Genomic DNA, 27,551 nt, shown 5'->3' on the forward strand with positions numbered 1-27,551 from the left:
TCTATATAATATGACTATTCAGCTGTTACCATGACAACAACATGTCATGGTTCAAAGTTAACTAGACTAGAGGACAGGTTAGGTTGGTTGTCTAACATTTTGGGATGAAAGTTACTTCATTTTCACATGTAAGCCTCAACAGGCTATGCTAGCTGAGATGAGTGCTAAAGCATAAGAAACAAGAGCATCGTAGCGTAGTAGCAGCAGCATAGCAGAGCTGAGCAGCGTAGTAGCAAGAGCAGCGTAGTAGCAAGAGCAGCGTAGCAAAGCAGCGTGCAAGAGCAGCGTAGCAGCAGCAGCGTAGCAAGAGAAGCGTAGCAGCAGCAGCAGCAAGAGCAGCGTAGCAGAGTAGCAGCAGGGCAGCAGCAGCGTACCAGCAGCAGCGTAACAGTAACAGCGTAACAGCAGCAGCGTAGCAGCAGCAGCGTAACAAGAGCAGCGTAGCAGCAGCAGCGTACCAGCAGCAGCGTAGCAAGAGCTGCGTAGCAGCAGCAGCGTAACAAGAGCAGCGTAGCAGCAGCGTACCAGCAGCAGCGTAGCAAGAGCTGCGTAGCAGCAGCAGCGTAGCAGAGCAGCGTAGCAGCAGCAGTGTAGGGTTTTCTGGGCAACAGAGTAGCAGCAGGGCAGCAGTGTAGCAGCAGCAGTGTAGCAGCAGCAGCGTAACAGCAGCAGCGTAGCAGGGCAGCAGCATAGCAGGGCAGCAGCATAGCAGGGCAGCAGCGTAGAGCGTAGCAGCAGCAGCGTAGCAGGGCAGCAGCATAGCAGGGCAGCAGCATAGAGCGTAGCAGCAGCAGTGTAGCAGCAGCAGCGTAGCAGCAGCAGCGTAGTCCAGTCTTGACTAGTTTTACACAGCATTTCTACCTCCCTTCAGTCCAGCCTAACTCAGCCCAGACAGAACTGGTGTCTTAGTTAATGAGGTAGGAAGAGGAGAAGATAGAGTTATGGTCCATTTATGGTTGTCTTTATCACATTGGAACGGAGATAAGACTGTGTAGCGTGGTGTGGGTGGTCAAGAGGAGTGCTAGCTTTAAAGAGAAGCCAGATTAAACAGAACTATAGTCTATCAGTGATTAACACAATGGTGAATGAGATCCTGCAGACAAATACAGTGCCTTCAGAAAATATTCAGACCCCTTGACTATTTCTATATTTTGTTACGTTACAGCCTTATTCTAAAATGGATTCAATTGTTTTTTCCCCTCGTCAATCCAAGGGGGAAATAATACCCAATAATGACAAAGCAAAACAGGTTTTTAGAAATGTTTGCTAATTTATTTAAAATAAACTGAAATATTACATTTAGATAAGTAAATGTAATATTTACTCAGTACTTTGTTGAAGCACCTTTGGCAGCGATTACAGCATCGAGTCTTCTTGGGTATGATGCTACAAGCTTGGCACATCTGTATTAGGGGAGTTTCTCCCATTCTTCTCTGCAGATCCTCTCAAACTCTGTCAGGTTGGATGGGAAGCGTTGCTGCACAGCTATTTTCACATCTCTCCAGAGATGTTCAATTAGGTTCAAGTCCGGGCTCTGTCTGGGCCACTCAAGGACATTCAGAGACTTGTCTCGAAGCCATTCCTGCATTGTTTTGGCTGTGTGCTTAGGGTCTTTTTCCTATTGGAAGGTGAACCTTCACCACAGTCTGAGGTTCTGAGGGCTCTGGAGCAGGTTTTCATCAAGGATCTCTCTGTACATTGCTCCGTTCATCTTTCCCTCGATCCTGACCAGACTCCCAGTCCCTGCCGCTGAAAAACATCCCCACAGCATGATGCTGCCACCACTATGCTTCACCGTAGGGATAGTGCCAGGTTTACTCCAGTCGTGATGCTTGGCATTCAGGTCAAGGACTTCAATCTTGGTTTCATCAGATCAGAGAATCTTGTTTCTCATTCTCTGAGAGTTTTTAGGTGCCTTTTGGCAAACTCCAAGTGGGCTGTCATGAGCCTTTTACTGAGGAGTGACTTCTGTCTGGCCACTCTACCATAAAGGCCTGATTGGTGGAGTGCTGCAGAGATGGTTGTCCTTCTGGAAGGTTCTCCCATCTCCACAGAGGAAGTCTAGAGCTCTGGCAGAGTGACCATCGGGTTCTTGGTAACCTCCCTGACCAAGGCCCTTCTCCCTGATTGATCAGTTTGGCCGGGTGGACAGCTCTAGGAAGAGTGTTGGTGGTTCCAAATGTCGTCCATTTAAAAATGATGGAGGCCACTGTTTTCTTGGGGACCTTCAATGCTGCATAAATGTTGGTAACTTTCCCCAGATCTGTGCCTCGACACGATCCTGTTGTCTCGGAGGTCTACGGACAATTCCTTCGACCTCATGGCTTGTTTTTTGCTCTGATATGCACTGTCAACTGTGGGACCTTATATAAACAGGCGCATGCCTTTCCAAATCATGTCCAATCAATTGAATTTACCACAGGTGGACTCCAAGTTGTAAAAACATCTCACGGATGATCAATGGAAACAGGATGCACCTGAGCTCAATTTGGAGTCTCATAGCAAAGCGTCTGAATACTTATGTAAATAAGGTATTTCAGTTTTTTACATTTTAATACATTCGCAAATGTTTCTAAAAACCTGTTTTCGCTCTGTCATCATTGGGAATTCTGTGTAGATTGCTGAGGATTTTTTATTTATTTCATCCATTTTAGACTAGGCTGTAACGTAACAAAATGTGGAAAAAGTCGAGGGTTCGGAATAATTTCCGAAGGCAGTGTACCTCTTCAGAGATCAGGGAGGTTAATTAATCAGGCTGTGAAAGAACTTTATAGTATTGTTTACTAGGCTATTCTCAACTTCTGTGTTTTGGAATGTACTTTTCATTTATAAAATACTATTTTTGCTGGAAAGTGGAAACACTTCATTTTTATGGAAGAAGATGTCAAACCTTTCTGAGTGGAATGCGTTCTGGGAGTCAAATACATATCATGTCAAATACTTCCAAACGCCACCTTGATTTAAGTTGACAGCATGCAGGGTTGGTGAAGTTGGCAGTTTGGAGATGATTCCATTGGTTTTATTGTACCAGGCAGGAAAACTAGAAGTGTTTTCCATGTTTTTGTCCCAGGTCTGCTTGAATGCAGGTAGTGTACGTCTTTCAGGATCAGCCTGTGTGTTATAACCTGTTGTCATTCTCTGTCCTAGGCATCAGGTTTGGGTCGTCTGAAACCCAACATTCTGATGATGGGCTTCAAGAAGGACTGGAGGACAGCAGACACAGCCGGCGTACAGAGCTATGTAGGAGTACTGCAGTAAGTCACACTCATACACTGAGTGGAACACCTGCTCTTTCCATGACAGACTGACCAGCTGATTCCAGGTGAAAGCTATGATCTCTTATTGATGTCACCTTTTAAATCCACTTCAATCAGTGACGATGAAGAGGAGACGGGTTAAAGAAGGATTTTTAAGCATTGCGACAATTGAGACATGGATTGTATATGTGTGGCATTCAGAGGGAGAATGGGCGAGACAAAACATTTACCTTTAAACAGAGTATGGTGGTAGGTCCCAGACCAACTGGTTTGTGTCAAGAACTGCAACGCTGCTGGGCTTTTCACACTCAACCATTTCCTATGTGTATCAAGAATGGTCCACCAACCAAAGGACATCCAGCCAACTTGACACAACTGTGGGAAGCATTGGAGTCGACGGGCCAGCATCCATGTGGAACGCTTTCCACACCTTGCAGAGTCCAGGCCCCGATGAATTGAGGCTGTTCTGAGGGCAAAGTGGGGAGGGGGGTGCAACTCAATGTTAGGAAGGTGTTCCTAATGTTTGGTATACTCAGTGTACACACACACACACAAAATAAGCAAGATAAGTGCTAACTGTGTTATTAAAGTGTATGTTCTGTGTGTTTTTAGCGATGCATTTGACTTTGAGTACGGAACCGTGGTACTAAGGATGAACCAGGGACTGGACATCTCACACATCATAAAGGCTCAGGGTAAGTACACACACACGCATGCATACACACACACACACACACACACACACACACACACACCAATGTATAAAACAGAAGCAGTCAGAATACTCCAGCCTCGGGGCCTGTGATGTAAATAGAGCTGTTGTATAGATACAGTACTGGTTAAAGTACACCCACTTTGTCAGAAAAACACCACAAGTCATATCCTCATGGTTTGTTGTGTGGCTGTTTCCATATAACAACCCCAATCATACAATGATTATTGATAACATTGACAACATTGATCGAGTTGATAAGGAGAGCTCTTTGGTCCATAGATCAGAGGCAGTAGATTAAGGTCACATCTAATCAGCTCCTAGCAATAACATCTACTGAATAAATTGTTACCAACAGAGACACTGCAGGGCTATGGGCCCTAGTCAGAAGTAGTGCACTATATAGGCAATAGAGTGCAATTTGAGACACTCCCCAGGAGTCATATATGCACTAATCTAGTAGTTACTCCTGTCCTGGAGAGATACAGGGTTTGCTGGCTTTAGTTCCAGCCCAGCACTAACACACCTTATTCAACCACTCCAGGGCTTGAGAATTAGTAGATTAGTTGATGGATGTGTTAGTGCAGGGTTAGAACAAACATGTGGGCTACCAAGTGGAGCAGCGGTCTAAGGCATTGCATCGCAGTGTTTGAGGCGTCATTACAGACACCCGGGATCAAATCCAGGCTGTATCACAACCGGCCGTGATTGGGATTCCATTAGGGCGGCACACAATTGGCCCGGCATTATCTGGGTTTTGCCAGTGTAGGCCATCATTATAAATAAGAATTCGTTCTTAACTGACTTGCCTAGTTAAATAAAGGTTAAATGAATTCAAATTATATTATATATATTTTTGAAACTCTGTGGTGGTCCCCCAGGAGAGGTTTGAGACACAGTGGTCTAATGTGATGGGTCATATTCACTAGGGACAACCCAGGAGAGGTTTGAGACACAGTGGTCTAATGTGATGGGTCATATTCACTAGGGACAACCCAGGAGAGTTTTGAGACACAGTGGTCTAATGTGATGGGTCATATTCACTAGGGACAACCCAGGAGAGGTTTGAGACACAGTGGTCTAATGTGATGGGTCGTATTCACTAGCGACAACCCAGGAGAGGTTTGAGACACAGTGGTCTAATGTGATGGGTCGTATTCACTAGGGACATCCCAGGAGAGGTTTGAGACACAGTGGTCTAATGTGATGGGTCGTATTCACTAGGGACAACCCAGGGGAAAATGGACTGAAACAGGGAGGGACGAGCTAAACTTAATTTTGGTTTTCCATCACAAAACGTTTTGCTATGGCTACGATGTACACTCATGATGTAATCATCAGTAGAACCCTGTTGAAACGTGTCTCTCTACCGCCCCCCAGAGGAGATGGAGAGAGAAGCCCAGGAGCAGAAGGATCTGGAGAAAGAAGAGCTGGCTGAGGAGAATAAGGGGAAATCCATCTTCAGGAAGTCACGGAACTTATCTACACAAGGCCTCACTTCCAGAGGTACCAGATCACTCACTCACTCACTCACTCACACAACCTTGGGGAAAAAGAGAGGGGAAGGGATAAGAAACATACAGAGAGAAAGAGAGACAGAGAGAGAGAGAGAGAGAGAGAGAGAGAGAGAGAGAGAGAGAGAGAGAAACAGACACAGAGAGAGAGAAACAGAGGGAGAGAGAGGGAGAGAGAGAAACAGAGAGAGAGGCACAGAGAGAGATGAAATGATCATAGGAACTGATCATACTTGGTCGTAAATGCCTATTACTGTATTATTAAACACATTACTAATGTGTTCTCTTTTCTTTTCTCTCCCCCAGCATCAGTGACGACCCCCCAGTCTCCCCAGGTAGTGGTGGTGAATGAAAGGCTGGTGTCCACCAGCACTCAGTTCCAGAGGAAACAGGGCAAAGGAACCATCGATGTCTGGTGGATGTTTGATGACGGAGGTAAGCGACCTCTCTTTACACATCACACAACGGTGACACATTATAGACCCCAGCATGTCTATATCACTCTCTTCATTATAGACCACAGCATGTCTATATCACTCTCTTCATTATAGACCACAGCATGTCTATATCACTCTTCATTATAGACCACAGCATGTCTGTCACTCTCTTCATTATAGACCACAGCATGTCTATATCACTCTTCATTATAGACCACAGCATGTCTATGTCACTCTCTTCATTATAGACCACAGCATGTCTATATCACTCTTCATTATAGACCACAGCATGTCTATATCACTCTCTTCATTATAGACCACAGCATGTCTACATCACTCTTCATTATAGACCACAGCATGTCTATATCACTCTTCATTATAGACCACAGCATGTCTATATCACTCTCTTCATTATAGACCACAGCATGTCGATATCACTCTCTTCATTATAGACCACAGCATGTATATATCACTATCTTCATTATAGACCACAGCATGTCTATATCACTCTTCATTATAGACCACAGCATGTCTATATCACTCTCTTCACTATAGACCACAGCATGTCTATATCACTCTCTTCACTATAGACCACAGCATGTCTATATCACTCTCTTCACTATAGACCACAGCATGTCTATATCACTCTCTTCATTATAGACCCCAGCATGTCTATATCACTCTCTTCATTATAGACCACAGCATGTCTATATCACTCTCTTCATTATAGACCACAGCATGTTTATATCACTCTTTATTATAGACCACAGCATGTCTATATCACTCTTCATTATAGACCACAGCATGTCTATATCACTCTTCATTATAGACCACAGCATGTCTATATCACTCTTCATTATAGACCACAGCATGTCTATATCACTTTTAATTATAGACCCCAGCATGTCTATATCACTCTTTATTATAGACCACAGCATGTCTATATCACTCTCTTCACTATAGACCACAGCATGTCTATATCACTCTCTTCATTATAGACCACAGCATGTCTATGTCACTCTCTTCATTATAGACCACAGCATGTCTATATCACTCTTCATTATAGACCACAACATGTCTATATCACTCTCTTCATTATAGACCCCAGCATGTCTATATCACTCTCTTCACTATAGACCACAGCATGTCTATATCACTCTTCATTATAGACCACAGCATGTCTATATCCCTCTTCATTATAGACCACAGCATGTCTGTCACTCTCTTCACTATAGACCACAGCATGTCTGTCACTCTCTTCACTATAGACCACAGCATGTCTATATCACTCTCTTCATTATAGACCACAGCATGTATATAAGTCTATCTTCATTATAGACCACAGCATGTCTATAGCACTCTCTTAATTACTACAGACCACAGCATGTCTATATCACCCTCTTCATTATAGACCACAGCATGTCTATATCACTCTCTTCATTATAGACCACAGCATGTCTATATCACCCTCTTCATTATAGACCACAGCATGTCTATATCACTCTCTTCATTATAGACCACAGCATGTATATATCACTCTCTTCACTATAGACCACAACTTCTTCACATAATAGGCTTATAGATTGAAATAGCTACCTACCTTCCTCCCTCACGCTCTCTCTTTCTCTGCCTGTATCTCTGTCTGTGTATCTCTCTCTCACTTTGTCTATCTGTCTCTAGCTCTCTCACTGTCTCTCTCACACACACTCACTGTCTCTCTCTCACTCATGGTCTCTCTCTCTCACTGTCTCTCTCTGTCTGTGTGTCAGGTCTAACCCTACTGCTGCCCTACATCCTGACAACCCGTAAGAAGTTCAAGGACTGTAAGATGAGGATCTTCATCGCTGGCCAGCCGGGACGTGTGGAGCAGGACAGGCATGAGTACGTATAATCAATTTCAATCCTTTATGAATAGAGGAAGATAATGCAGTCTAATCATCAACAACCACTAGCCTGGTCCCAGATCTGTTTGTACTTGTCACTAATCCATTTCTGCCATGGTCATGCCACACATTACAATTCCATAAGGAGTTGGCAAGAGAGCAGAAACAGACTGGCTAAACAAGCACATCTTTGGAAATAAGAGCTGTTATAGCGCAGCTCATAGCAGTGGTGATCAGTGTGTGCCTCTGTGTGTGTCTGTGTTTATAGGATGAAGTCTCTGCTGGAGAAGTTCAGGATCAAATATGCAGACATCCACGTCATCGACGACATCACCCAAAACCCCAACTCTAACAGGTAATATAAACACACACACACACACACAATCTTGGGGAGATGTGACTGCTCACACACACACTGTCGCTCACATGCTGTGGTGGGAGAGATTCCAGACATTCTGTACTGTAGCCGTGAGGTCACTCTCAGCTGACCAACACGTCAGGGATGTGATCAGCAGTCAGCCGAAAGCAACACCAGTCAGGAAATGGATAAAGGCTCTATTATAGTGAGATAGTTAATGACTATATAAAACAGACGCAGAACTTTGTCTCATTCAGTATTTACACAAGAAAAGACAACTCAGCTTCAAACTGCTCCATCTCTGGTGTCAGAGTAGTCGATTTCATTCCGTGCCAAGATGAATGATAACATGCACAGGTAAAATATAAAGTCATAGGATCAGTGATTAATACCTGATTAACCCAGCTAACTGCTGTCTGTGTTCGTCCCCCAGCTGGAAGATGTTTGAGGACATGATTGAGCCGTTCCGTCTTCACGAGGGGTCAAAGAGCACCACTCTGGCCGAGGCTCTGAGGAAAGACAACCCCTGGAAGATCTCTGACGCCGAGCTGGACACCTTCGAGGAAAAGGTAGAGTCTAGAGGCAGACCAGTGACTGCTCACCATAGAGACTTGTAGAGCCAGAGCACTGCACAGTGCTCACCACAGAGACCAATAACTTCTACTGATTAACAACCACATACTGTGCTCATTGCAGTACAACATGAATGAACATGCTCAACCAGTGCTTGAGTTGGGCAGCTCACCGGGGCTGAGTACCAGCACCTCAAATGTTCCATTGCTTGAGCTCCTGTACCTCTTATAGAATATTAGCTCCAAAGTATTGTGGAGTTCCTGCACCTAAATATAAACAGTCCCTGCACCCAAAATGAGTATCGGAACCTTTTTCAGTCCAAGTCAAGCACTGTGCTCAACTCTATCTTCTTGTAGTAGAATGTAATGTATTAATCTGGACAATAGAATCCAACAGTCCCATGATGCAGTAGCAACAGAAGTAGACAGCTGTGTTTTCACTGAAGCCTTACATGGTTGTCATACCAACCATGTGGCCCACCACCACTTTGTGTCCTCTCTCCTCCAGACCAACCTCCAGGTGAGGCTGAATGAACTACTGCAGGAGAACTCTCGAGCTGCCAACCTCATCATAGTGTAAGTACAATATACTGTAGAGTTTTTCCTGGTCAGGTCACCATGTGTTCAGGAAAAACTCTAGGCCCTAATTATAAGAGACACCAACAAGAGCCATATCATCATCTATCAATCTCTCTGTAAAAAAGACATAAATATGACAGTCCAATGTGTCACAAAACTATGAAGCTAACTGAGGTATATAACAATAATAACAACAATAATAATTTGGTTGGTGCTTATATCTGTCCTGTTTCAACTGTGTATTAGACGCATGTGTGAAATCGCCCTGAGACACCCACGGACATATAGTGGTGACCCTGCTGCTAATAGCCAACTGTTTAGATAACTTAGGTTTAATACTGTACTTCCCTCTTTGCAGGAGTATGCCCATCGCCCGTCTAGGCTCAGTCTCTGACCACCTCTACATGGCCTGGTTGGACATCCTCACCAAGAACCTCCCTCCCACCATGTTGATCAGAGGCAACCACAAGAGCGTCCTCACCTTCTACTCATAGACCGACCCTCTCAGCAGTCACTAGATGGCCACAAGGGACAACCAAGGCACTTTCATCAATATCCAGGAGTTAGTTGCTATCAGTTTAAATGAAAAGGTGATGGTTAGAGATAAGGTTATGGGAAAGGTTAAAGGTTAGAAAGTGAGGTTCTTCCGTCTTGTCTAGCATGACCAAATAGTGACGACACAACACAGACATATGGACTCAGGGATATATGGGCACAAGGACCGGACTCTGCCTGGGATGGGTCAATTACACTGCCTGGGATGGGTCAATTACACTGCCTGGGATGGGTCAATTACACTGCCAGTGCCTATGCTGCCCCCCGTTGGAATTGTACATGTGGTGCATAATTAGGGGTCCAAACCCTGAATCGGGCCGGAAAACTCTTATTGTTATATATATTAGTCATGTAACAGATGCTCTTATCCAGAGCAACTTACAGTTAGTGTTCTTGTTAAGGATATTATTATTCTGACATATTATTATTATTATTCCAATTTTAAGAGTTCGACCTATAGTTCGACCTACAGAGACCAAACTTGGAGGGCTGGTGTAAATTGGTGACCCAATACATCTGGTAAATCTTTGGTATTTGACACAGAGTGGGACTGGGATGTTAGATAACAGACTGGTCCCAGGCTAGTTGGAGCCCCCTGCTGGCTATGCATCTCAACACGGTATAATTTTTCCTTAAATATACACTTGTCCACGACCCACATAGTGGTCCTCTGTAGCACAGTTGGTAGAGCATGGTGCTTGCAATGCCAGGATAGTGGGTTTGATATCCGGGACCATTCATATGTAAAACATTTTTGGCACGCATGACAGTAAGTTGCTTTAGATATAAGTGTCTGATAAATGGCATAAATTATATTATTCTATATTATGAGATTGGTGTAAGAGCAAAAGATTGAGTCAAGACCAGAACCTGTAGTTCATAGATACAGACTCCTCCATAGTTCTCAACTCTGAGGCCAGCATGGGCTAGTACCTTCGTCTTGTACATGCCAACCCATGGCGGCCCAGGTTCAAATCCCACCACTGCTGCTTTCAGATAGACCTCCCTAGACACTGAGTCGGCGTTGTGGCTGAATTTGATGACTTAAATAAGGGCAAAATATTTGCGAAAGTGTAAAAAGGCTTGGGCCCAGGTCATTGCTGCTTGCAGCTAGCCTATATGTATAATTATTATTTTGGGGGAACAACAGATGATATACACTGAGTACACAAAACATTAAGAACACCTGCTCTTTCCATGACATAGACTGACCAGGTGAATCCAGGTGAAAGCTATGATCCCTTATTGATGTCACTTGTTAAATCCACTTCAATCAGTGTAGATGAAGGGGAGGAGACAGGTTAAAGAAGGATTTTTAAGCCTTAAGACAATTGAGACATGGATTGTGTATGAGTGCCATTCAGAGGGTGAATGGCCAAGACAAAATATTTAAGTGCCTTTGAACGGGGTATGGTAGTAGGTGTCAGGTGCACCAGTTTGTGTCAAGAACTGTAAAGCTGTTGGGTTTTTCACACTCAACCGTTTCCCGTATGTATCAAGAAAGGTCCACCACCCAAAGGACATCCAGCCAACTTGACACAACTGTGGAAAGCATTGGAGTCAGCATGGGCCAGCATTCCTGTGGAATGCTAATTGAGGCTGTTCTGCGGGCAACTCAAGAAGGTGTCCTTAATGTTTTGTACACTGTGTATGTAGGCTAGTATGCACAAATATGATGGTGTTCTAGGAAATGAACATTATAGCAAACAAATGACCTATGCAAAAAGTGATCAATCTATAAATAACATTTTTTTAAATTATATTCAAATGCTACTAGTGGCATTGATAACTTGATTTAATTTTTTTTTTAAATTAGTTTGATATCCATTGAAAAATACTGTATACTACTTTGTATAGATGTGTATATTCAACACAAGTAGCTACTAGTTGAATGTCTCGGGAAATAATGAAGGGATCACTTACTACCTTAATGCACACGCACGCACATACACACACACACACACACACTGTGATGAAAATCTATCAAACAGAACAGGAAAATGTCAATCAACTTATGTGCTGTATATTTTCAATATAGAAATGCTTGATTTATTTCTGTGTTTTAACCATTGTCTTTTATAAGACTCAGTCCTTATCATATTTAACTGTCATATTTTAATTCATGTATTATGAAGAAGGAATAAAATTTTTCCTCATAAGTTATGTCCATCAAGACGGTCAGACACATTACATTAGAAGTCAATAGGTTGGTTACATTATTCTCAAATGTAGCAATATAGAACATAATGCAGAATAATACAATAGTTGGGTACGCCAACCTTTCTTGTGTTCAGTCCTTGGTTATTGGCAATGATTTATATATACACTTGATGACAGATAGGGGGCGCTGTGTTGAAGCCACTGAACCTCCATCTTGGCACACCAACACGGTAGTAAAAAATATTTGGGATTTATTAATGTCTACATTTATTTTTGCCACATTTAGAATATTATAGACACCTTAATGCATACTTTAAATTATATTATGTGAGCCAAACATAAAAAAATATATACAAATATTTTCCTTATAGTATATGTTTGAGATTACTAACGATAGTGTCCCCATTACAAAAAAATCATACTTAAATACATGTAATTTTGTCCTTGAAACATTCAATTGAAATACTGTAGAAATCCATTAATTCCTATGGAGCAGTGTTTCAGTCCTCCAGTACCCCCCAACAGTACATATTTTTGTTATGGCCCCCTGGACAAATACACCTGATTCTACCACTCAACTAATCATCAAGACCTTGACACGTTGAATCAGATGCTTTTGTCCAGGGCTACAACAGAAATGTGTGCTGTTGGCGGTACACGAGGACCAGAGTTGAGAAACACTGCTATGGAGGGAGGACTGCGCCTACTGGGTAATGACAATATGGTCGACCAGTGGCTTCAAAGCCTCTCAATGGCCAATACATAGTATCAGCAATCCAGAGTTTATATATATCATTGGTTATTAGCCCCAAGCTACAAGTCTTCCATTACACAACAGAGGAGCATGAGGGAGCTACCTGGCCTGGGACGGACACACATGGGAGGGTAAAATACCATTTATGCTTGATCCGAAAATGTGGTCAGAGGCTCCATATGGAGGGTGTGATGCATTTGCGGAGCCTCCAGAGGCATGCAGAGGCCAAATTGAGCTCTGCACTGCATTGTGCCTCCCAAAAGATGTAACAATGCGGAGGGCTCTGTATAGCTCAGCATTGACATGATTGGTTGACGGTAGGTGAGGACGGGAGGTCCTGTATAAACACACACTCACTTCTTTGACAACTTCCTTCACAACAGCTCTGCGCTGCTCCATGAAGCGCATATGGCAGAGACCATATCACTGTAAATGCTGCAGGCCAATGCAGACATCAGATTGACCATGCAGTGCATTTTAGGAGGAGAATGATGCACACATTACTCCAGCTAGCTACCATTAGTTATTGTTACCAGGGCCACAAACAAACCATGCATGACGTGATAAAGTAGCTATCTAGCTATTTGGCAAAAAATATTATCTATCGCCACTTACTCTCTGGTTATAAGGTCTGTTAGTGGGTTATCCTGTGCCTTCAGAAAGTAATCATACCCGTGACTTATTCCGTTTTGTTGTGTTACAGCCTGAATTCAAAATAGATTAAATACAGCTAATTCTCACCCATCTACACACAATACCCCATAATTACAAAGTGAAAACATGTTTTTAGAATTTTTAGAAAATGTCTTAAATGAAATACACTACCAAAATCATGGGAATTAATATGGAGTTGGTCCCCCCTTTGCTGCTATAACAGCCTCCACTCTCCATGTTTAATTGTATGTGCAGTAGTTTACACGTTTACACCTTAGCCAAATACATTTAAACTCAGTTTTTCACAATTCCTGACATTTAATCCTAGTAAAAATGTCCTGTCTTAGGTCAGTTAGGATCAACACTTTATTTAAAGAATGTGAAATGTCAAATTAATGGTAGAGAGAATGATTTATTTCAGCTTTTATTTCTTTCATCACATTCCCAGTGGGTCAGAAGTTTACATACACTCAATTAGTATTTGGTAGCATTGCCTTTAAATTGTTTAACTTGGGTCAAACATTTTGGGTAGCCTTCCACAAGTTTCCCACAATAAGTTGGGTGAATTTTGTCCCATTCCTCCTGACAGAACTGGTATAACTGAGTCAGGTTTGTAGGCCTTCCTGCTCGCACACGCTTTTTCAGTTTTGCCCACAAATTTTCTATAGGATTGAGGTCAGTGCTTTTTGATGGCCACTCCAATACCTTGACTTTGTTGTCCTTAAGCCATTTTGCCACAACTTTGGAAGTATGCTTGGGGTCATTGTCCATTTGGAAGACCCATTTGTGACCAAGCTTTAACATCCTGAGTGATGTCTTGAGATGTTGCTTCAATATATCCACATAATTTTCCTGCCTCATAATGCCATCTATTTTGTGAAGTGCACCAGTCCCTCCTGCAGCAAAGTACCCCCACAACATGATGCTGCCACTCCCATGCTTCACAGTTGGGATGGTGTTATTATGCTTGCAAGCCTCCCCCTTTTTCCTCCAAACAAAACGATGGTCATTATGGCCAAACAGTTCTATTTTTGTTTCATCAGACTAGAGAACATTTTTCCAAAAAGTACGATCTTTGTCCCCATGTGCAGTTGCAAACCGTAGTCTGGCTTTTTATGGCGGTTTTGGAGCAGTGGCTTCTTCCTTGCTGAGCGGCCTTTCAGGTTATGTAGATATAGGACTCGTTTTACTGTGGATAGAGATATTCTTTGTACCCATTTCCTCCAGCATCTTCACAAGGTCCTTTGCTGTTGTTCTGGGATTGATTTGCACTTTTCGCACCAAAGTACGTTCATCTCTAGAAGATAGAATGTGTCTCCTTCCTGAGTGGTATGATGGCTGCGTGGTCCCATGGTATTTATACTTGCGTACTATTGTTTGTACAGATGAACGTGATACCTTCAGGCGTTTGGAAATTGCTCCCAAGGATGATCCAGACCAACCAATTTTGAACCAACCAATTTTTTTCCTGAGGTCTTGGCTGATTTCTTTTGATTTTCCCATGATGTCAAGCAAAGTGGCACTGAGTTTGAAGGTAGGCCTTGAAATACATCCACAGGTACACCTCCAATTGACTCAAATAATGTCAATTGGCCTATCAGAAGCTTCTAAAACCATGACATCATTTTCTGGAATTTTCCAAGCTGTTTAAAGGCACAGTCAACATAGTGTATGTACATTTCTGACCCACTGGAATTGTGATACAGTGAATTATAAGTGAAATAATCTGTCTGTAAACATTTGTTGGAAAAATGAATTTTTGACAAATTAGATGTTCTAACCGACTTGCCAAAACTATAGTTTGTTAACAAGAAATTTGTGGAGTAGTTGAAAAACGAGTTTTAATGACTCCAACCTAAGTGTATGTAAACTTCCGACTTCAACTGTAAATGATATAGGGTGAGTATTGGTAAAGTGGGACACTTTCTGTAATTTGCTTTTCCGAACACTTTACAGAATCATCCCAATGTCTTAACCCCCAACATGATACCATTCTAAATAGCTTAAGAATTCAATTAACTTATACAAAATAAATAAATATTAAATACAGGATGGATGACTTTTTCAAACACATTGTCCTGAGACCACATTTTTTCAGTCGATACTGGCAAATTGGGAGACCTTGATTGGCAAAGTGGAACACTAACTACTTTATTGTAAAGAAGGATAAATTTGAGTATATGCATAATTTCAATATTTTTATGATACTTTTGTGGAACATTAAAGTGGCATTATGTAACTTTTTGGGCAACCTGACCAAATTAACATAGATCTTTAACTCACTTTTCTATCCTTCGACTTGAAAGCAAGTCTAAGAAGTGGTAGATCCATTCTATGTATGCTATTTCTATGCTTCCCGTTCTTAAGTTTTGTTTTTGCATCTTTTACTTTTGGGTTTGTACACCAGCTTCAAACTAGACCCTAAAGAACATTTTGTAGAATGAAACCAGAAAGACATCACCCCTCAACAATTTCAATGACTGTTTTACTGTCATTGTGCATTACACCTGTCCAGTGTGCATTTACAGGTGATTAGAACGCTTGTTATGGGCACATATTTACACGTGTTCATTACACCTGTTTAGCCTATTGGGTAAGGAATTGTGTTTTTGTAGTTAGCTTTTTAATAGTAGTAGCTTTTTAATAATTTCAGAAAACAACTTATTTGGTAGATAACATCACATTTTGTGATTTTTTAAAAGCATTGATGTATTGAAAAAAGCACATAAAGGCTTCATAATTCATAAAGTATTTATTTGAATTAGCTATCCATCACTTTTCATCATCTGAGGTATCAAGCTCTAAGTCCATGTGAAAAAAATATATACAACACTTTCCATCCACCAGATGCGATTGTCTGGTGAAAAGTACCTACTTTTCCAAAACTCCATTTGTTTGATAAATAAATGAAAGCAATAATAGTGACTATGCTTTCCAAACCACAAAGACCGAATTAAAATGTTTTCTAAAAAGGAATTGATGAACTGTTATGGAGGCAGTGGAGGAAGGACCAGGGTGCAACATTTGAGAGAAATAAGCTTTTTGTGCATATGGAAACTGTCTGGCATCGTTTATTTCAGCTCATGAAACCAATCACTTTACATGATGCATTTATATTTTTCTTCAGTGTATATATGTCCATGTGAAAATGTGCTGCAAACTGATATGTTACTGCTCAAGTTGGTAATCCAATGTTTTCAGAATAGCTGGCTAGCCTCTGTCCAGTACATAAGATAACATTAGATATTTGCATGTTAAGGTTATGTCATGGCGTGGCCCTTTCTGGGTATAGAGCTTGGCATCCCCCTCTCTCTCCTACACCCAGGTTCTGTTATCTCAGGTCGTAAATTCCTGGAGGAGACTCTCTCCTCCTGGCCATGCAGTATATAGAGAGAGAGTTTCACAGTAGAACAAAGGAACTTATTCTACATCACAGAACTTGAGAACTGAACAATATCCATGTTTTGGAGAATGTGTAAACGGTCAGTGGAGAAGCTAGCTACGACCTGGTCCGTTTTGTTTCATGTTTGTGAACTCATGAAAGACAATACAGCCCCATTACCATAACTCTGTTTATACAGGTGCCTCCGTTATGAGGTTTGCATCTAATTATTGTATAAAATGAACGAGTAAAGATTAAACTATTTGTGAAATTATGTAATGTGATTTTAAACTGTTAATGTGAGAGAATTGTATTCCCTTTAAAGTTTAACCAAGTCATTGGCCCGCCCCCATGAGCACAGACATGATCTGGCATCATGGAACAGCCCTTTTCTACTGTTATGAATAAAAACCACACCTGAAGAAATCCTCTTCAGACCATGCATACCTCGGTCAGTTGAGGGGGCAAAGGTTTTGAGTAGAGACCACAGAAACCTCCGTCTAAGCTAAGGTTGTAATGGTTGTTGAATTCCTAACCATACCACGTAGAGCATTGGCTACACGACAGGAAATGGTTCAACTCTGAGACTATCGATCCCGACAGAATAAGAGCAAATCTTAGATACAAATTATTAGTCTCCAGCTAGAAATTATGTCAACCTGAGATGCGAAGACCGACAACCGCCGAAACATCTATTCTATAAGAACATTTCTGAATGGTACTCTGAAGTATCCACCATTCTAACCACAAAAAGACTTCAGGGAAGCGGAGATGCTCTGATGAACATTCCAACAGAAGGACTGAAGATTCCAACAGAGATCACGACAACACACTAGGCGTAAATATATATTGATCCCAATTATTCCCGAATGAGTGAGCGTTCATGTGCAAAGGATTAGCATTTCAATTATCAACTGTGTAGTGTCTCTTTTGTCTTTCCCGCCCTTCTCAGTCCACACCCACATCCCTTTGTCCACCAAGCCGTCATATCGGCTTAGACCACAAGGGAACCTCCCCTATCATTTCCTTGTATCCATATCTACTTGTTTGTTTATGTATTTCTGTTAATATTTAGTTAGTTAGTAAATAAATGATTAAGACAATTGGTGTATGGATGATTCATAGTAAAAGCTGGGTTCGTGCAGATAACCAACAATTTACGACGTTTGGAATGAGACTAACGTGAGGCAAAGAATAATTCATTAGAAGACTAATTGATCAGATATAATAATATCTGAAGAGTTAAATTAGGAAAATTATAACTTTGTAATCTGAAGATTTTCCTTGGTGCCCCGACTTCCTAGTTAATTACATTTACATGATTAGTTTAATCACGTAATAATAATTACAGAGAATTGATTTGATAAAATAACAGTTAACTTTAATGATGCCAAAGACATGTCAGCTACCTCTGAACCCGTTTATTTTGTCATTGATAGGCTGGACATTTACCTATTTATTCCCTGACATTGTCCAAGTTCTGATTTGTCATTAATCCCTGACATTGTCCAAGTTCTGATTTGTCATTAACTCTCCCTTCCTCCTCCAATGTATCCATATTGCCCACTTCCTCACCAGACAGTAGAAACAAACTATTAAAAAACTGTGCTAATTTCAATCATAAACATTTTAAAAAAGGGTAGTAGAAATTTACAGTAGACATTACCCAATCATAGTCTAGCTCAAAACTAATGAGACTGTATCAGTATGTAAAAAGTAACCGTAGAAAACACATTATTTTAGCAAAAAGTGAGTTTTGACTGAATATATATTTAAATAAAAGTTTCAAAACAATACATTATCCTATGGACCTGCTAAATTACTCACATCCAGCATTAAAAAAACAGAAACAGAATAAACTAAAATTATTTTGTATTTATTTCTGATGTAACAATTGTTCATGAAGCAAACATTGTATGTGACTTGGTGAAGGTGTGGTAGAAAGAAGCTTTCTGTTTTCCTCCCCCTCTTTCATCCGCGGTGCTCATTCAACATAGTATTTGGAGATTCCTGTGAACATCAACAGTCATAAACATGTCATTCTGAACAGCAACATCTTCTTAACAAGAATTTAGTCAGTTGCCAATTCAACAGAATTCAATCTTGTTCATGTTGATGATCGGTACAACATGAGACAGATAGCAAGCCATGGTATATCAGACCGTATACTACAGGTGAGTCAATATTACTTGTTTACTGTTGTAATTACGTTGGTAACCAGTTATATAGCAATAAGGCACCTTGGGGGTTTGTGGTATATGGCCAATATACCACGGCTAAGGGCTGTATCCAGGCACTCCGCATTGAGCATAACAGCCCTTATCCGTGGTATATTGTCCATATACCAGGCTAGACAAAAATACTATTGCTAGCTAGCTAACTAGCCATGCTATTTCAATGAAAATAAGCTAGCTAGCCAGCGTCAGCTTTGTAGTTGTAATGCTATGTGGGAAAAATAGTTTTAATTACTCCCTAAATGTTTCTCACCAACGCCTTGCATTCTGTAAATTACTAATTGTAACAATTTGATCCATATTTAGAAACATCTCCTCCCTACCTGGGAAAGCGATTCATCGCAACAGGCCGGAAGTCAAACTCAATGTGCTACAATGTGGTACTTTCAGACACATGAAACGTACCTGTTACTACACAGACGTTCAGAACGTGTGCAAAGGCACAATTTCTTCTTCTTCTGAGGTTTAACGGCGGTTTGCATCCAATTTGTTGCATTACCGCCACCTACTAGACTGTAATACAACACCCTTATTCTTTGCTTGAAAAATAAAAATGACTAAATAAATACCCTACCATCTAACACTACTCACTCATTTCAAAATATAAAATAAAAATGAACACTACCCTACTCCACTAATTAAATGTATTTATTCCTACCTCATGCCATTATCCTGAAAGAATGGGACATCGATCCCGACAGAATAAGAGCAAATCATCTTGTAACTCTTCTGATGTCAAGTGTCGCACACCCAAATACCTCTCTGCAGCTGCCACCACAAACTCAATTTTATGTGACTTCCGATCCATCCCTGCAGTACAATTGGTAACCATTTTTCTAAATGCTAAAAATCCAATCTTACTCTGTCTGTACTGGTATGGCTCTACTCTAACCTGGAAACCTCAACCTGCATCTCTCGCTCGGGACATTTCTGATCCCCAGCTCCATGGGCACCCCTACAATTAACACATTCCCCAATAGTACACATTCCTTTGTCTCATGCCCTTCGGAACATTTCTCACACCTTGAACCCTCCCTCCTACACACTGCTGCCACATGCCCATAAGCTTGACACCCGTAACATCGTAATGTATTCGGCACATACAGGATAACATATCCTAACTCATATCCTAACAGACTCAACATCAAAACTCGAAAGAACAGACAATGTATCTTCTGTTATCTCCCACTCTTTCCGCATCAAACGACTAACATCAGATACACTGGAAATCTTATCCCTCAGCTGGTCAACTGTTATATTTAATGCTACCCCAGTTTATCACTCCTTTCATTGGTGCCCTTTTCTTGAGAACAAAACAATGAACTTTTCTTGCCACCATTCGTTTTACTCCGAGCGCATTCTCCCTCTACCCTCACTGATTCCACATGACCCAACTCTTTTTTTCACACACCGCGCAACCACAAATGGATCAGCCAAAGGGCAAGAGTCCACTTTTTCAATAAACTTCACTCCTACTGTCACAGCAGTGCTTGCCAACTTAGCGACTTTGTAGCTATATTTAGCGAGTATTCAGACCCATCTAGCGACACATTTTCAAAAAAGCGACTAGCAACAAATCTAGCGACTTTTTCTGGTGTTATTTGAGACTGACGTGAAAGCCACATATCGTTCTTACTCTTCTCAACGAGGAGCTGGTGCTGCCGTGGGCCCCACCCCCGTCCCAAAGCACCCACAGTCCTCGCGCAGCGGTCCCTCCCAGATGCAGTCAGAGCAGGAGATGTTCACCCCTCTGCATCCAGACTGCAAATGAATGGCGCATGCTGGAAGCTGCCGCTGACTGATCCCGCACTGGGTTACATTAAAAAAATTAAAAACCTGAATTAGGGCCAGACTAGTTACCATCATTTTCTGACATTTGCCATTGACAGTGACAGTTTTTTCTATTGTCTCTTTTTGGTCCATTTAGATTGTTAATGTTGATTGTATACAAAACATTTTTTTTTTATGGAATGGTTAAAGATGTTAATGTTTTACTGTGACTTGTTGTAGATCCTAAGTGGACGATAAGGTTAAAAACCAAACCAAATTAAGAAAAATAAAAAACTAAGTAACTCTGCCAGAGTGTCTCTTTTAGGTCGCTTTTGCCAGTCCCAAGCCCGGATAAAGGAGGAGGGTTGGAATTGGGACATTACAAAAAACAAGAATCGACAGAAGAAAGTTCATTTGTAGTTCTAAACATATTTAGTTGTTTTTACTCCCTGTTTGTCTCCCACATTATTCCCCTCTCCTACAGCATCCATCACAATCACATGACCAAATATGCAGATTTGGTGATGACGTCATTTAGCGACTTCTAGCTACTTTAGGACAGCCAATAGCTACTTTCCTTACTGAGGAGTTGGCAACACTGTGTCACAGACTTGTGTTTTTCCTGATTCTGGGAGCATACCTCGGTCTCTGGATAACTTCACCCTCATTCACTTCAATTTCTCCAGCTCCATCTGCTTACACTTTCTACTTTAACAAACCATCTCCCTTTTTTCCACCATTTTTATCCGACTCAAGCTTACACCCTTCTTCCCTCCATTCCTCCTCCAGTTTCCAAGTATACGTCTCCTTATGATAATACTGCTGCCCCACTCCTGACACCCATCTCGTTCTTTCTCTAGGGACTCCATTTCCGCCGAGCATTCTCTTGGCCTGGCTTCGTTCGTTCCAAAGCCGTGGCACAATTTCACGCGTCTGAAATTACAATATTCAAACGTTCTAATCACCTGTAAATGCCCTCTGGACAGATGTGAAGAACGCGTGTCAAAATGCCCATAACTGGCGATCAAATCAAACCACACACTGGACATGTGAAAAAATCACGTGTACAAAAAATGACATTTGACACTTGAAAAAAGTAATTACAAATGTTCACTTGCAAGTGTTTTGAAACTCGTAGCCTTCCTAACCTGACAGCCTATCAACATGTCATTCCCACTCGCCATCATCAAATGGACTCAAACTAGCCACAAATTCTGACGAACTCAATCGTCATGAAACGAAAATACAGCGATGCGTTTCTCTTGGTTTAATACAAAATGTGTTTTGTGCAGGGAAGTGCTTAGTAATGTTCAAAACGAACCAATTAAAACGACAGGTCTTGACCAAACACCCACAGCATGACGGTAAACCCAGAACAGGGCAGAATGCGTCAGGAAACAGTGCTTCGACAGTGGAAAAGTAAGTCAATTAGCACGGCATTGTTGTCATTTTATAACAGGTGATGATGATAAGCAGAAATAAGGGAGTGCTATCTCTCATAGTAGTAGATGTGAGTTTCTCTTTCAAACAATCCCCTTGTATTCAGCTAATAGCTAGCTGATATTAGCCAAAGCAAGCTAGCTAACTACTGATAGTGCAACCCTAAGAAACAGTACAGGTGAAGATTAAACATGATCAGGCCTACTATACTGTACATATTACTCTAGAAATATTGTTAAATGAGTTTAGGTTGGAACTGTTGCTAGTAAAATACAAAAATTTTATTCTGGAATAAACTAATTGAAGCAAGATGCTTTTTGAGGCAAACACTCAGTTCTGGGTTGCTCATCTACAGCAGGAAGCAGTCTCCTGTCTAGACTGAGAAAGCAGTAGATGTTCTAAGCTAGTTTGGCACCACATACCTATGCGAGTCAGGGTTCTCAACCCTGGCATACTTAAAAAACAAGTACAGAAACAGACTCAATGCTGAGCATGACCTCAGGGTTGCACTGTCAAAAATGTAACCCAGAATAGACATGCTTGTTGAAAACTTCAACCACCCACACACCTCTCATTAGGACTGTGTGTTTAATCCAGTTTAGAATCAAATATATGTATTGTATGTTAACAGCAACAGTTCCAACCTAGAACTTTTTTTTCAACAATACTTTGTACAGTAAGATGTACAGTAGGCCTGATCATTTTTCATCTGCACTGTTACTTAGGGGTGCACTATCAAACTGAGCCTGTGTGTGTGTTCTGTTATACACCTGTGTGATGTGATCAGTTTATTCCAGTTGTGAATTAAAATGACTAACACACAGGCATGGTTGGTGATGTTATTGTACACATTAGGATATTCATCACAAAGCTTAATGTCCCACTTAACCAATACTCACTCTGCCTCTATTTAATTATCAATACATTAGCAAAAATATATAACAACATTTTCACATTGTAGTTATGAGATATTGTGTATAGATGGGTGAGAGGAAAAAAAGATTTTATCAATTTCTAATTCGGTCTGTAACACAACATGTGGAATAAGTCCAGGGGTTTGAAAACTTTCTGAAGGCGCTGTAGCTGATGCCGCAGCCGGGGAGGACTGTATCTTTAAAAAGATGGAGCACTTCGTTGCAAAGCAGAGGCTCTACTGGCGGTGTTGTTCTTCGATTATCGCTGCCCAGTCTTCAGTACTCTCACACAGAACATTTTATCTGCATTCTCCCACTCTGGCCAGGAGAAAAGGATGCGAGAATGCAGGTAGCTCGTTGGCTAGCTACATTGCTTTTCAGTAATAGCTCATGTTTGCTAGCACTAGCAGCTAGCTACTTTGCTATGCTAACTGGTTGTTGTATTATCAGCTTTAGTATTAACATGATGTGTAGTCAATAAATGTGTAGGTACCGGTAATTGTACTGTTGTCAGATTTGTAGTCGAGTGTTTTACCGAAATCAAGATGCATCATTCAAGGATTAGTAAACTAAAGCTTTCCTGTCATTCAGCTCACAGCTGGTCAAGTTGTCAGAACTCTCGCGAGATTTTCTTCTTTTTTTCAACGACGGCGAGGCAGATTCAATTGAAATTGGCGGGAATGTGTGCTTCCTAATAAGATTCAGAGAAGTAGCAACAACTCGCCATATTTTAACTATTTAGCTAACGTTAGTAACCATAGCCATTTTATTATTTTGGAATTAACTCAACTTTCTTACCACAAACTTTGTAAACATGCCTTGCTCAGAAGTGATAGACGCCGCAGAAGTTTCTCCACTGAAGAGGACAAAGCCACATGCAGTGGAAGAGAATGTGATATCGGTGTTGAAGTTCTCCAAGTTGTCTGAACATGCCACTGCTCCTACCCGGGGCTCTGCTAAAGCTGCAGGCTACGACCTGTTCAGGTGGGTCAGAGTCCGGGACATGGTCACTGGAAGTGATTTGAACGCTGTACATTTTACTGGCTTGTATTTACTTAGCTAGCTTGCTATTCACATAAGCAAGATAACGTTACTTGAATGCAATACGTTGCAGTGAGTGTATACTGCACGTGGCTGTTTATTTTTCTGCTATCAATCAAAAGTAAAACTGTAGTTAGCAAACGACCATGCATAATGTTGTCTTCATATCAAGCTACCTAACTAGGTAGCCCAGTCTTGCTTCATGTTTATATGACCAACTTTAACCGGAGAAAAGTTGTCAAACGGTAGTGCTAGCCTGCTCCTCCTTACTAACGATGGGAGGGGAGTTAGATGTAGGTCACTGCCTTTGTAAGTTAGTGACTGTAAGCCACATGTTAATGTTTTTTCTAACAGTGCCTATGACTACAGTATTGGTCCTATGGACAAGGCTATCGTGAAGACTGACATCCAGATAGCAGTTCCGTCAGGCTGCTATGGCAGAGTGGGTGAGTAGGGTACCAGGACACAAACTTAAATGTTTTTAAAGAAAAAATGTAATTGCACCCTGGCCTACGGGTATGTGGGGGTAGGTCTCTCTGGGTATTGTTTGACTTGACAGTGAGGGAGTTATTTTACTTTGACCTGGGTTGAACCAGAAACCTACATCTCTTTTACATAAAATAAATGTTAGAAAATTCAAACTACTTTTCATTGGGAAGGCAGAAAGCGATCACTTTTGCATGGCAACACAAAATCCTACTAATTACTACATGCTTAATTATGTCACTTGTTTTGAGAAAACATTGCAGTCAGCCAGAGCAGGACGCCTGGGAGGCAGCGTATTTCCAAATCTAATGCAATCAACTTTCAGCTGGTGCAATACATGCCTACACAGGCATCCGGGCAAGATTAATCAAACCCCCTCATTACAACTGAAAGTGCAGGCGACTGACTGCCTACTGACAAATCACCTTGCAACATAAATAACTACTCATTGTTTTTGGTAGATCAGTCAGTCACAATTTACCCACAATGCATCACATGTGATGCTCCAACACGGTCAATGGAGACTGCTTTCACACTCATCTCGTTCAACCCCTCTTTCTCATCTCCCCTTCACTTTTCTCCAGCATAAAAAGGAGTTTAGTCATATTTGATGTATTTCTCTCTTTTCACAGCACCACGGTCTGGCCTGGCTGCAAAACACTTCATTGATGTTGGGGGTGAGTTTACTTTTTGACCTTCAGATATTAATATAACACTTTTCCTAAGAGATGGGTTATAAAAATGGCAGGAAAGTGGTAACCATAGTTCTGATGGAGATTTCATGAACCCAAGTCACTCTTTGGCTGTTCTAACCAGAGTCTAGAACATAGAACTGACAGGGTACATTCATGACAGCTAGGCTAACTGGAGTGCCTGTCTCCCCCCAGCTGGAGTAGTGGATGAGGACTATAGAGGTAATGTGGGGGTGGTGCTGTTCAACTTCAGCAAGGAAACCTTTGAAGGTGAGCTTTAAAAATAATAATTAATCATTCACATGCCACCTTTCCAAACTCTAAGCATTGAAAGCACTTTGTATCCATGATTAAAGGGACCATCTGCATACCCTTTGCTCTTTGAAAAAAATAACTTAAATGCCTCATCAGAAACTGAAATAACTTGTTTTACTGATTGCTCAATCCAAATGCATTTCACATTGAGATCTGTTTTCCAGTGAAACATTGTAGTGATGGTGTTGGGAACTGGGTGACCTGTAGAGTGATGGTGTTTCTTTCTGTGTCCCAGTGAAAAAGGGGACCGTGTGGCTCACGCTGGTGTGCGAGAGGATCTGCTACCCAGACCTACAGGAGCTAAAGGTACTTCACGCTTCTCTATAGGACTATGACCATTTATAGTGTTACCATACAAGCTCAGACCTAGTAGTGAATTGCTGATCACAGCTTTATGATCCATTTCACACAAACCTTAAATGGACACACCTTGTCAAGCAGTCTCATTTCATTTAAACTTGAGACTGAAATGTCGATTTAAGTGCATCTTATTTCTGTGAGAATGAGCCTTGAGCCCTTACGGCTGTTTTTCTCGACTCTGATCGAGCATCGTCCTCTTCACTTTAACAATTTCCATTGAACATACTTTTTGTCCCGGACTAGGCTAAATCTGTGTTTGGGAGAACCCTCATTCGCATAGAAAGTAACAAAAATTCCCTTCACTCCAGTGTTGTAGTATTAACCGTGTCTTCTCTCTGTTTCAGACTCTGGATGAGACCGAGCGTGGGGCTGGAGGATTTGGCTCCACAGGCAGCAACTGATACATCAACATTGTAAATAAACCAGCTTATTTCGTTTGTTATGTTACAATGTTATGTCGTTGTACAATAATTACATTGTTTAATAAGATTGTTATTATCCCTTGCTTCACCTGTCTATGCCTGCTGATTTGGCCATTAATGGCAATGAAAACATCACTGATTTCTTGTCTGTGTGGCTCGGTTCGCAAGAGCATGGTTCTAGAGATGCCAGTGTTGCAGGTTCAATTCCAATTGGTGGAAACTTATATGAAATGTCGGCTATGCCCACTTATGTATATCGGCTTTGGATAGAATTCTATGTAAGTCTGTACCCTGAATGACCACTAAGTGGTGATGTTAAACCATTTATTTTCATAGTTCGACGGGAGTATTCCCTGTCTTAGGGACCAAACCCTTCACACAGGCTCGTATACATGTTTAGATCTGTTAACTGTAGAATCAGAAGGCTAATGTGAACCACACCAGGGAGGAGTTTCACTGAGAAATAGGTTAGAGTTCCAGGCTTGACTAACTTGCAGATGCATGCCAGATCTTACAACGCCTGGATAGGTATTTTGTCTCAGCTAACCACGTTCTAGCAATCTGTCGATAGCATTCTCGCGTGACGTGGCACGCAACTATTGGTTGACGCATGCAATGTCTGAGAATGGGGAACGTGACCCTTGCCTTCTAAATGCAGTCATTGGGTGTGTTGAACTGGATTATGGTGGCTGTGGTCTCAGTAGTGTTCGTTTTATATGTCTCTGGAATCCAATAGCTTCCTTCCCTCATCCTTTCATTAGGCAGAGATGATGTAGGTAGAAGCAGGAAGCATTGTGGAAGGATGTCACAGTCCTTTTCAGCTGTCCGTAATGAAAGGAACCAAGGAAAGGTAGACTGTGTAGGGCAGCAGGTAGCCTAGCGGTTATAAGAGCATTGGACCAGTAACAAAAGGNTTGGGTTTGTACACCAGCTTCAAACTAGACCCTAAAACATTTTGGTAGAAGATGAAACCAGAAAGACATCACCCCTCAACAATTTCAATGACTGTTTTAACTGTTCATTGTGCTTACACCTGTCCAGTGTGCATTTACAGGTGATA

General features: G+C 41.4%; 2 protein-coding genes and 2 long non-coding RNA genes across 6 annotated transcripts in view; 3 read left to right on the forward strand and 1 right to left on the reverse strand.

The window, feature by feature from the left end:
- LOC109879007 (solute carrier family 12 member 1) overlaps nt 1-10,904 on the forward strand; it is a gene marked incomplete at its 5' end in the record, with an annotated part of 30,190 nt that extends 19,286 nt beyond the window's left edge. The window contains 9 exon segments of the mRNA XM_031812774.1: nt 3,148-3,254; nt 3,870-3,952; nt 5,350-5,475; nt 5,790-5,918; nt 7,690-7,801; nt 8,072-8,158; nt 8,595-8,730; nt 9,242-9,309; nt 9,671-10,904. Of these exon segments, the coding sequence (XP_031668634.1) occupies nt 3,148-3,254; nt 3,870-3,952; nt 5,350-5,475; nt 5,790-5,918; nt 7,690-7,801; nt 8,072-8,158; nt 8,595-8,730; nt 9,242-9,309; nt 9,671-9,806 (984 nt within the window).
- A 7,768-nt stretch (nt 10,905-18,672) lies between these two features.
- On the reverse strand, nt 18,673-20,880 carry LOC116359680 (uncharacterized). The gene is made up of 3 exons (XR_004206739.1): nt 20,688-20,880; nt 19,375-19,564; nt 18,673-18,827 (listed from the first exon to the last, which is right to left on the reverse strand). It is a non-coding gene; the product is annotated as an uncharacterized LOC116359680 (long non-coding RNA).
- Nucleotides 18,817-20,334, forward strand: LOC116359681 (uncharacterized). The gene is made up of 2 exons (XR_004206740.1): nt 18,817-18,991; nt 19,358-20,334. It is a non-coding gene; the product is annotated as an uncharacterized LOC116359681 (long non-coding RNA).
- A 1,145-nt stretch (nt 20,881-22,025) lies between the features above and the next one.
- LOC116359665 (deoxyuridine 5'-triphosphate nucleotidohydrolase, mitochondrial-like) lies at nt 22,026-26,504 on the forward strand. 3 transcript variants are annotated; one of them, XM_031812899.1, is made up of 6 exons: nt 23,584-24,159; nt 24,571-24,662; nt 25,335-25,379; nt 25,590-25,664; nt 25,945-26,015; nt 26,414-26,504. In XM_031812899.1, the coding sequence occupies exons 1-6, from the start codon at nt 23,990-23,992 to the stop codon at nt 26,468-26,470; spliced, it is 510 nt and encodes a 169-aa protein (XP_031668759.1). In that variant the 5' UTR covers nt 23,584-23,989; the 3' UTR covers nt 26,471-26,504. The 3 variants fall into 3 exon arrangements, with proteins under 3 accessions (XP_031668758.1, XP_031668756.1, XP_031668759.1); XM_031812898.1 differs by lacking the exons at nt 25,945-26,015; nt 26,414-26,504 and adding an exon at nt 22,026-22,240 and having other exon boundaries at nt 24,003-24,159; nt 25,590-25,714; XM_031812896.1 differs by lacking the exons at nt 25,945-26,015; nt 26,414-26,504 and adding an exon at nt 23,360-23,524 and having other exon boundaries at nt 24,003-24,159; nt 25,590-25,714.
- Nucleotides 26,505-27,551: the final 1,047 nt, after the last annotated feature.

Source organism: Oncorhynchus kisutch, unplaced genomic scaffold (assembly GCF_002021735.2).
Source record: "Oncorhynchus kisutch isolate 150728-3 unplaced genomic scaffold, Okis_V2 Okis03b-Okis08b_hom, whole genome shotgun sequence".
In the NCBI taxonomy this organism is placed as follows: Eukaryota; Metazoa; Chordata; class Actinopteri; order Salmoniformes; family Salmonidae; genus Oncorhynchus; species Oncorhynchus kisutch.

Excerpts from the sequence above, each read along its gene's own strand:
- LOC116359665 (XM_031812896.1), top strand. The coding sequence starts at position 23,383 with ATGGAGCACTTCGTTGCAAAGCAGAGGCTCTACTGGCGGTGTTGTTCT. Across the intron at positions 23,525-24,002 it reads AAAAGGATGCGAGAATGCAG|AAGTGATAGACGCCGCAGAA; the intron begins GTAGCTCGTTGG and ends TGCCTTGCTCAG. Across the intron at positions 24,663-25,334 it reads AGGCTGCTATGGCAGAGTGG|CACCACGGTCTGGCCTGGCT; the intron begins GTGAGTAGGGTA and ends CTCTTTTCACAG.